The sequence below is a fragment of the Benincasa hispida genome, chromosome 5 (genome assembly GCF_027475165.1).
Source record: "Benincasa hispida cultivar pf3 chromosome 5, pf3_genome.v1.1, whole genome shotgun sequence".
NCBI lineage: Eukaryota > Viridiplantae > Streptophyta > Magnoliopsida > Cucurbitales > Cucurbitaceae > Benincasa > Benincasa hispida.
Window position 1 is genome coordinate 39,226,813 of NC_143482.1, and position 11,122 is coordinate 39,237,934.

The 11,122-nt window shown below is 28.1% G+C and overlaps 1 protein-coding gene across 3 annotated transcripts; it reads left to right on the forward strand.

The window, feature by feature from the left end:
- Positions 1-4,222: 4,222 nt before the first annotated feature.
- LOC120077996 (transcription factor bHLH25-like) lies at positions 4,223-6,985 on the forward strand. 3 transcript variants are annotated; one of them, XM_090313441.1, is made up of 6 exons: positions 4,223-4,454; positions 4,683-4,765; positions 5,099-5,641; positions 5,788-6,141; positions 6,294-6,767; positions 6,826-6,985. In XM_090313441.1, exons 2-5 carry the CDS (start codon positions 4,730-4,732, stop codon positions 6,363-6,365), a joined length of 1,005 nt encoding a protein of 334 aa, XP_090169567.1. In that variant the 5' UTR covers positions 4,223-4,454; positions 4,683-4,729; the 3' UTR covers positions 6,366-6,767; positions 6,826-6,985. The 3 variants fall into 3 exon arrangements, with proteins under 3 accessions (XP_090169567.1, XP_090169568.1, XP_090169566.1); XM_090313440.1 differs by having other exon boundaries at positions 4,316-4,454; positions 4,678-4,765; XM_090313442.1 differs by lacking the exon at positions 4,683-4,765 and having other exon boundaries at positions 4,258-4,454.
- The last annotated feature ends 4,137 nt before the right edge of the window (positions 6,986-11,122 follow it).

Below are 11,122 nucleotides of genomic sequence, written 5' to 3' on the forward strand. Positions count from 1 at the left end.
GGTGTTTACGGTTATGGGACAATTAGAATTTAAAACTTATATCCATATTATTTGGATAAGCCTATCATGATAGGAGAATTTAACAAACCACATGAGGACTAAATTCACTTTCTCTATGCCACATAGATAAAATTTGTAATTTAACCACACGAATCAAATTTAGGGAATTCATTAGAGATTCATTAAGGCTTAATTTACACAAGAATCTAATATAGATGGTAGCGGTTTTCATTAAATATGAATTATTCTTTTTTTTCATTTCCTCATCTTCATCTATTTTTCTCAGCTTATTTGGAAAGAACTGCGTATTCCATTTATTTTTTTTTTGTTACTTCGCGAGATTTCCTTAGAAGAATTTTTTTTAATCAATTTTAAATAAAATCGGGTGAAAATAACTATAAATACAATAACAACAAAAATTTAAATTTAAATATAATATTTATATACTAAAAATAAATAACATTACGTTAAATTATGATAATAAATATAACAAAGAAGGCTAACGTAGTGGGGGTGGGGGCTAAATGGAGACGGAATATCCCTGTTCCGGTTTAGCTTTTAGAGATTTTTCTTCCACCACTCTCACATTCTCAATCTAAACCAGGAATCCCCACTTCATTAGGGAGAGATACCTGCGGGATCCGTTTATGTGAGGAAAAATAGACATCCCTACTTCGAAGTAGGTAATGCCTAAATTGATTTATGATATTGATGGTCGTTGGCTTTTGGAGATTTCGGTTTGTTGATCAATGAAGTTTTTTCTATAATAAAAATTTAAAAATAAAAAAAAAGGACCCTTTGTAACTATTGTAGCATTGGCGCTCCGAAACATCAAGATAAAAAGCGATTTCTTCACCTTTTATTTATTTATTTTTTTTACTTTTCCCCTTATTTTTGGCAAATTTCATCTCAATTTGGCTTTTCCGTCACTAGAGGGAAATTTTAAAAGGTTGCAAGTTCTCTCCAAATATCATGAAAAAAGGTTTTTCTCTTACATATTAAATTAATTATAAAATATATTTATGACATTAAGTCGATAATTTTTTTTAATAAAATTATGTTAGAACTAAAATTTTTGTTATTTTATGAATTTTGATAAACTTATTCCATTGTTGCTTTGTGCATTGATCAAATTTATTTTGGCCAAAATAATTATTTTTTAAAAAATAATAAATTTATAAATATTTTGACATTAATTATGAGAAATTAATAGAAATTAACCCCAAAGTAAAACTTGAAAATTTATAAAGTTAATGCAACTTGACAAGTTTAAGGGTTTAAGTAAGTTGTTTTTTTCCTTTCTTTTTCTATTTAGACGACACAAATCTTCCCCTACTTTGTTAGCGTCAATATATAGATATATTTGGGAGTGATTTTCGAAAGAGTGATTTTAACAAAATTGATTTATTAACGAATCAATTGTTAAAAGTAATTTTTATAGAAACATTTTAATGTTTGGAACTATACTCTTAAAAGTGATTTTATACAATAATCAAAAGTGATTTTTAATGACTTAAGCGCATAATTAGGATTAACTTTTAGTATAATTGTTTTGAACTAAATTATTTAATTATAATTAGATTTACAAAATATTTTAAATTGTTAATGTTTGGTTCATACTTGTACAAATGATTGAAGTTTGATTAAAAGTATTTTTAAATGATTAATATTTTTTTATAGATAATTTTAGAATGATTAAATTAACTAAAAAAATATTATATTTGAGATCGAAAAAAAATAGAGGGTGCGAGATAAAAAAAATTATAAAAAGAGAAATTAAACTTCTAAACAAGAAAAAATAGCGAACTAAGAGATAATTTTCAAAGAAAAAAATGTTAGGAAAGGATATCAAGGAGAATTTATAGAGAAATTTAGTAGAGATAGAGAAGAATCGAAGATGGCTTAGTGGATCCAGTTTTTTTTTTTAATTTCTCTATTATTTATCTATTTATTCTTGCGATAGAAGTAGTAGATTTTTCTATTACGATTGAGCTAAGCTGACATTAATCTCTTTATCAATAATTTAATTATCGATCTTTTATTTAAAACATCGATTATGTCACTATAATTGTATTAGATTTTAAAGTTAAACTAATGCATTTTATTGATAACTTAATTAAACTTTGTATAAATAAAATATTGATTTAATTTGGTGGATATCTCTAATATAATCCCATGCCTCATTGTCGAAGACTTCCAAAGCCTAGATTACTTGTGTGAAAGGTTCCTTCGAATATGAGCTAGCTATTTGATTTTGAGGGTAATGAACAGGAATTAATAAAAAATATATATATGGGAAACAAATTAATAAATCATTTATGTGCCCACATCCTTTAAGATTGATGTTTCTATCGTATGAATTAAATATTTATCCAAGTCAACGTGACAACATTTTATCAATATTCTCCAAAATTGAACGAGATCAACATCATTTGGTTTTTTTTAATTATAATAATAAAATTTACATCAATAAGAGAAGTTTATATATATATATATATATATATATAATATATATATGATATATATATATATATCTATGGTTATTTTTAAAATAAAAAAAATAATCAAAATATTTACAAAACATAGCAAAATTTTAGAACTATCAATAATAAATATCGAACACTGATAGACTTTTATCAGTGACTATCAGTGATATTGTTAGACACTAATAGAAATTTATCAGTGTCTATCAACGTCTATCATTTATAGTTTCAAAATTTTGCTATATTTTGTAAATATTTTAAGCAATTTTACCATTTGAAATAATTTTCCTAAATATGTATATACGCAAAAGTATTAGATTAAATACACAGGATGAGAGAATCAAACATCTAATCTTGAGCTTAATAATACCAGCATTATATTTGTTGAGCTATTCACATCTTGGCAAATAAGAACTAATAACAACATATAACAATTGATGGAATATATATATATATATATATATATATATATATATATATATATATATATATATAAATCAAGATATTATCATTTGAATATAAATACCAATAACTAACTTGAGCTACATATATATGAAAAATATTCAAATGTGTCTCGGGTTGCACCTATCATTATGCATTCCATCAAATTGTTTAATCATAATTTGATGCATGAAAAAATTCTTCTTATCAATTTTAAAGTTATTTTAATTCTACTTTTCATGTATGATGAGAGTGAAATGCATAAAAATATGTGCATATTGGAATACACCTAAGTATCTTACATACATAATTAACTAATTGAGTAGAACGCTCAACTAGTAATTAAGATATTTATACGTTTGTAAGCCAAATGTTTGAATCTTCATCCCTACCTTTTCAAAATAAGAAAAAAAGTTTAATACTAATGAAAGGATTTATAACTTTATTAATTTGAGTAGTAATATCAATTTTTTAAGAAATTTTTTGCAAAAATTTGAAGACAACTTTTTCTTTTAAGTAAAATAAGATTTGAATCACATGTCTTTTAGTCATTATCACATATCGTATGTCAATTGAGCTATCGTTTCTTAGGCAGATGACACATTTTTTATTATAATTATTTGAACAATATATAATATCTTAGTTAAATCTCTAATTTATTAATATGATAGTTACAACTCTAACCTTTTAGTCACGGTCATAATAATTTAATCAATTAAGGGTATGTTTTGAATATATTTTCTAGTGTTTAATTTAAAAAATAAGTTATTTTGGAAGAAATTGAAATGTTTGCAACTACTCAGAATAGCTTTTCAAGTGCATTTTAATTAATTTTTTATCAAAAGTGTTTTAATAAAAATAAATTTTTTGAAAAACACTTCTAGCTCAAGTCAATCCAAACGGACCCTAAATTATGTTAAGATAGTTAAATTTAGATAAACTTCTTTCAATACAACAATTATGAAAATGAGTGATCAAATCTTCGACCTTAAGAAGAGATCCTACCAAGAAACGATAAACTTGTGATAACTACCTCCATAACCCAGGCTACATCAATAATCTTTGTTATTATTGTTAATCAAAGGTGTGAATCCTTCCTGCCCATAATTGCAAGAATACTATATTCTCAAAAGAATTGGGAACTGGAAATTTTCATTTATTTTATAATCAACCATCAACCCACTAACCAAAATTTCAAAAGCTAGTTGGTGAAGTTGCCCTTGGAAAGTCCACAAAACAACAAAAAGAGAAAAGAATTGCAAATCAAAACTATCATTTTGTCAGCTAAGAGTGACCCATTTATTATTTTCTCTCTTTCATTTCTTTAATCTCTACAAGACTTTTTTTCCATTTGACAAATCAAATTTTCTTTTGATTCACATACATCCCCAACTCTAACCCGTGAGAAACAGAGAGCGACTGTTCAAAAATTTGGCCATTGATAGTTGAACCATAAAGGTTGAAAAAAACCTCTCCATGTCTATTCCCTTTCTGGGGTTCGACAAATTCAAGCTTTTCGCCATTATTGAGGTGAGAAGAAAAAACTTTCTTGCCCCCTTTTTTGCAATCTCTTCTTTGCCCATTTTCTGAAAATGGGTTCATGTTTGCTTTAATGGGTTTCTTTGTAATTGGGTTTAATGGGTGTTTAGAGATTCTCCATTGTTGTGGGACTGTTCTTTTGTTGTAGCTTTTGATGGGAAGTTGAGAAAATTAGGGTTGGTGAATTGACATAGTTTGTGCCTTTTTTTTGTAGTTCAGAGGACTGGTTTGACAAGTTTTATTTTGGAGGAGAAGAAACTTTTTGAATGGAGAAATCATCTATGGTGGTTTTTTCTGAGATGGTAAGAGGATTTGATGAACACAATGCTATTTTAGAATTTGTTTGTGTATTGTTGTGTTAAATCTGTTTTAAGAATATATCATAACTCATTGACTTAAGCTTTTGGATCAAATCATAGTATGTCTATCAGAGTCGGAGTTCCTGTGTTCGAATCCTGTTCTTTCTTTTCCTATTTATATTAGTAATCGCTCATTGGGTCTTGTGCTAATTAGGGACGTGTGAAGCGTGTACATACCTTAAATCAACTCGAGTTTTCGGGTAGTGTTCGTTTTTGGAAATGTTCGGATTAGGTAAAGGAAATGAGGCATTGATGATGTCTATTTTTCATTTTTAGGGAATGGAGGATAATGGCTTTGTCAATCAGTGGCACAAGAGCTCAATGGATGAGCTTGGTATGCTCCCATTAGCAGCTTCTTTGGGGGAGAATTTGCAGCATTCTTATGCTCAAACAAACTTTGATCAAAAGGCTTCTTTAAACCATTCACACAATGCCATACTTGGGTATGTGAAACAGTTCAAAAATGATGAATGGAGTTCATACCAAACAACTAATCATTTGCCAAATTCACAAGTAATTGCTTATCCGACTGCATCTGTTTCGGCTTCCAACTACTCGAACCAAATGGACTTCACGAGGCCAAAAGAGGAGGTTGTGTGTCCTCAGAGTATTAGCAACCTCCCATCTGATATCTTGGTTTCTCAAGGCTCATTAGCCTACCAAAGCCATGTAACCAAGTCGAATCGTGGAACAAGGAGTCCCTCTACAAACAGTAGAATCCCCCAGGCTCAAGATCATATTCTTGCAGAGCGGCGACGGCGAGAGAAGCTCAGCCAGCGGTTTATCGCTTTATCTGCTATAGTTCCTGGCCTAAAGAAGGTAAAGGCTCTATTGAAAAGTACATCATAGATTTTTTTCCCTTACTGTTCCTCTAGTTCTAGAGTTCTTTGCATCCGAAAGTTGATCCGTTAGGTAAATAGAAATGGAAAGAAACTTTTTAACTCTGTTATTTCCCTTGCTGATAGATGGACAAGGCTTCAGTTCTTGGAGATGCCATTAAGTATCTGAAACAACTACAAGAGAAAGTGAAGATACTAGAGGAACAAACCCGCAGGAAAGACATCGAATCGGTGGTATTCGTCAGGAAATCCCAAGTTTTTGCTGATGGAAACAACACATCAAAAGAGGAGGACGAGCCACTTCCCGAAATCGAAGCAAGATTTTGTGACAAAAATGTCCTTATAAGAGTACACTGTGAAAAAAAGAAAGATGTCATAGAGAAAACAATTGCTGAAATTGAAAAGTTGCACCTTACAATAGTCAACAGCAGTGTTATGTCATTTGGGAGTCTCGCTCTCGACATAACTATTATCGCGCAGGTAATAACTATACGCCATCTACATAACCGACCGGATACTTAGATCTCTCGAAACCGAAATTCCGAGCTTAAGAACCAACTACAATCAGTTCCTTATAGATACATTACATTTTCCTGATGCTGTTTTCTTGAAACATATTCACCTTTTTGCAGATGGATAAGGAATTCTGTTTGACATTAAAGGAACTCGTGAAGAAGTTGCAGTCGACTCTGCGCTTGTTTTAACGAGAAGATAGAAGAGTTTTTTAAATAAGATCAGGAGCAGCCCTTGGCCTACAACAAAATAAGAACAATCATATAAAAGTATAAAACAAAACTAAACAAAACCTATCCCTTTTTAAAGCCATTATGTTTACAGGTCTGTGATGTTCAACCAAATTTGGACCAATAATCTTCAAGCAAACCACTTGTGAGATTCACATTTCAGGTGGGGTTTTCATTTTTTCCCTTTCCTTTTTGCATGTTAAATCATGTTGTATTTGTCACCTACCTGTTTCATTAGAAGTGACCTCACAGCTTGTTTGGAGGGTTGTTTTTTTCCATTGAAGTTGCTGCCCAAAAAGCATCAAATTCTGTGGTTTCTCCTTCAGGGGAAGTTGGTTTTTTTAAGTTTGTTGGTCAGAACATGTTCTGTGGTTTCTCCTTCAGGGGAAGTTGGTTTTTTTAAGTTTGTTGGTCAGAACAGGCCTTTGTTCTTCTTCTTTTTTGTTTTTTGACAGTTCATTTCTTCTGTTTGATGTTTTAGAGGCTATACATGAAAATGTATGAGCCTCTTTTTTCAGTTACTTTGGTTTGTAATGCCTTGTTTGGAAGTGATGAAATAGATGAAAACTTTGCTTCTTTCATTCTGTTACCAATACATTTCTATTCTCTCTCTCGGTTAAATTACAAATTTAGTCCCTTTTTAAACTTTTAAAATTATGAAATTAACATCTTAACTTTGATCATTAGACATAAATTGAAATTTGCATCTAATAAATCAATTGGTTGTTTGATATTTTGAATTTGTCAAGGATTTATTGGTTAGAAAATTGAAATTTTAAAGACTAATTATATACAAAATAATGTAAGTCATTTGAAAACAAGGATTCAAAAAAATAAATTGAATTTCATATTTTTAAATATATATTTGATAGGAAATTCATAAACTGGATCTCGGTTTAAATAAATGTTCAAAATGATTTGAGTTTTATATTTTTAATATAAATCTGCATTTTAAATTTTCAAATTTAATCTATATACAATGAAAACATAAAAATATTGCTTCTCAAAATTTCCATCATTTAGATTACAAAATTCAAAAATAATTTTGAAAAATACATATTCACATATTCACGGTAGTATGTAAATACAAAACCATAGAACAAAATCTAGATTGTCCAACAAAGAGGCCTTAATGACTTACTACAAACTTTTAAATATTTAGAAACTAAATAAATACAAATCTTAAAGTTTTTGGACTAAATATGTAATTTAACTTTCCTTTTCTTTACTAATCTTTAATATGCATACGACATTGTATTTTTAACTCTTTTGTTTGGTATTTTGGTTTTTGATTATAATAATGTAGGTAAGTACACTAATGATATATTATATTAATTTTATATAGTAATCAAAGTGAGCTTAGCTTAGCAGTAATTGACATGCATTTCCTTCCTTAAAGTTAGAGGTTCGATCCTCGTCTTATACCATTGTTGTAATAAAAATATTTAATAATTAATTTCATGTTACAATATATAATTTATATGTAAAACTGATTAAATATATAGTTATTATATAATACAATTGATCACAAATCTTGGCAATCTTTTTTATTGGAAGAATGAGAGTCCACTTTGAAATTGTCTGCCCAATATTCAACCTCTTGAGTTACACTTCAATTAAAAAAATAAAAATAAAAACCTTATTATACAGCATCATTAAGAAAATAAACTAAGATTTCATTGCTAATTAAAATTTAATTTTTCATATTCTAAGAACCCCACAAAAACATTATATTTCATTAAGATTGGTTAAATTTTGTTTTCTCTTAACCCTCACTCCCTTCCCATCATTTTCTACCACATTATAATATTCTTATTGATATTGACATCTTTGTCTTCACAATTGATGAACTTATGGCTCTTTGCAAGATAATTATGGTCAAATGTTTTATGTATTAATATGATTTGTTCAGAGAATAATAACACAATTTTCAATTTTTCAAATTATAGATAATACCCGTAAACTTTATCATTTGTTTTAAAAATACTCATTATTTCAATGGTTGTAGTACTATTACGTTTAACATTTTATAAATCTAGATCGTCACATCATTCAATGTCACCGTCATACAACATTAGAGATTTTCCTTACACTTCTAAATTTTGGAGTTGTATCAATTCAAAGGTTGAACTAATAATTCATATCAATTTATTAAACACTTTCATAACTGTATCAATTTATACTCTCCATTATTTTCTATTTGGATATACATTGTGCAGAACTTTTAATTTTATCAATTAAACCCTTCAACTCCTATTAGCAAATCACTTTTGACTCTGTGTTAAGATTTCATCTGAAAATTGTCCATGCATCTATTTTATTGATCCAGTGTAATGAATGCATAAATTTTAAATTAATTGAAATCCAAATCATACAAACAAAATTAATTGAAATCTAAATAATACAAAATTTTAAATAAAAATATTAGGGCGAATAAATGTAGAAATTAGACCTACAAATGGTAAAAATAGAACCTTCGAACTTATATGACTATTACAATCTATATAATTATTAAGCTAGATGACCCTAGTATGAGTTTGAGGTCTCAATTTTTAAAATTAAAAGTTTAAGGGTATAATTATAACTACCATCATATTTTATGAGTGATTTTTGCAATTTTGGGTGGTTTTTACAATTTACCTAAAATATTATAATAAATTTTAAATTAGTTATAAATATGATAATATTGAAATAAAAAGCTATTTTGGTTCTTATAACTAAATTACACTCATTTACTATTAATTTACCAAAGATCATAACTAATTTTTTCTAAATTAAAATTAAAATTTACTAAACAATATTTAAAATACTGTATTTTACTTTTCTTCATTATTGATTTTTCTAGAAGTACAAACAACAATTATTTTAAAAGTTACAACAATCCTAAACAAAACTTTAATTTGGATCTCTCGTTATATTTTCTAATCCACTTTCGACATATGTTTTAAAAAATCGAATCAAGTTTTGAAAAAAAAATAGTTTTCATAAAACTTGTTTTTTTTTCTTATAATTAAACTTGAAATTCAAGTATTTCTTTAACAAATGTGTTTCGAGGAAACAAGCATAAATTAAAAAACAAAAAATAGAAAATTGGAAAAAGTTTGTTACCAAATGGAGTCGTCATCTTGGTTTTACGCAATTAAATGTTGTCAATATATTATTGGAGTTTAAAACATATTTCAGATATTTCATCTATCTTATAAAAAATCATAAGCATAGTATTAAATTTCGTCAACATATCGATATTTTCATCAATATTTTCACGTTTTTAGGGTCCAATATCGACATGAAACCGAATCAATATTTTCATTATATCATAGAAAAATCCGTCAAACGTAAAAATAAAAAAAATAAAAAAAAAAAGCAACAAAATGCTAGTGGTATAAATATAATATATAGACATGCTAAGTTGTTTTAAAATCTTAAAATATTTATTTACAAATTTAATTTTTTTTTTATAATATTTTCAGAGATATCCATTGAAATTGACATTTTATCAAAAAACTTTGTAAAATAGAGACTTCGACATTTTCATCAATATTTTAAACCTTGATTTGGAAGTAGATCTATTTAGAAATATTTTGTTGTAGTAATAAAAATAGGTTGATTTTTTTTTAAAAAAAATAAAAAACTGTTACACTTTGGGTCAAAAATGCTCCTAAAGTTTCAAAAACACCCTTAAACTTTCAAAAAAAAAAGTTCAAAAAATACCATTGTCATTAATTTTGGATGGAAACCGTTAAAGTTTTGTTTAAAAAATAACTCCATAACTTTCAAAACGTTTTAAAAATACCCTTAACTTAATAAAAGTTCAAAAATGCCTCCACCGTTAGTATTTGAATAAAAATCGTTAATTTCTCATGGAAAAATTCTTTTAATAAATAAAAATGCTCCTACTAATCAATTTGTTTGAAGTTTTCTTAAGTTCGAAAAGAACCAATTTTAAAATAAGTTATATAGATATCCTCATTTTTTTCATATAGGTACTCTCATTTTCTCTTAATTTTTCAATTCTTAGCTTACATCAATTTTCTCAACAACCAAAATTTTAAGTTAAAACATAAAATACCACAAAATTTCACAAAATTTCAAAATCAAATCTCCTCCTGAAACATACCATAATGATTGATCTTCTTGGATGATCAGCCTTTGGGCTTATTAATCTTCTTAGATGATCGATTTTTGGGCTTACTTGATGATTTTCTTGGAGGAAAGTGTTCACATGAGGCTTTCGGAGAAACTTGTTTTGTGGAGTTGAACTTGAGTTATGTTGATGTTGAGTTTGATTTGATGCAATGTGGGTCGATCTTTAATACTTGATCCTTTGATTCTCTCTCGATTGAATGTGTAAGCTTGATCTATAGAAGCGGAGCGTGTGGATGTTCTTAAGCTTGGAGTCTTGGAATAATGTTTGTATCTTCAAAGGACTGCAGTCTTCAAATGTGGTCAGAATATTTGTATCTTCAAAGGACTTCAACCTTCAAGTGTGGTTAGAATGTTTGTATCTTCAAAGGCTTTCAGTCTTCAAGTGTGGTCAGAATGCTTGTATCTTCAAAAAACTTCAGTCTTCAAGGGGAGAATTCACTCTAGGTCTTCTGAAGTGTAGAATTGCTGACCTCTACAAAGAGAGCTCCTTTATTTATAAAGTTCTCTAGTGGCTTCGTGGGCTTGGGCTTGGCCCTTGGGCCTAAATAGTTGGACTTGGACCTAATTTGATA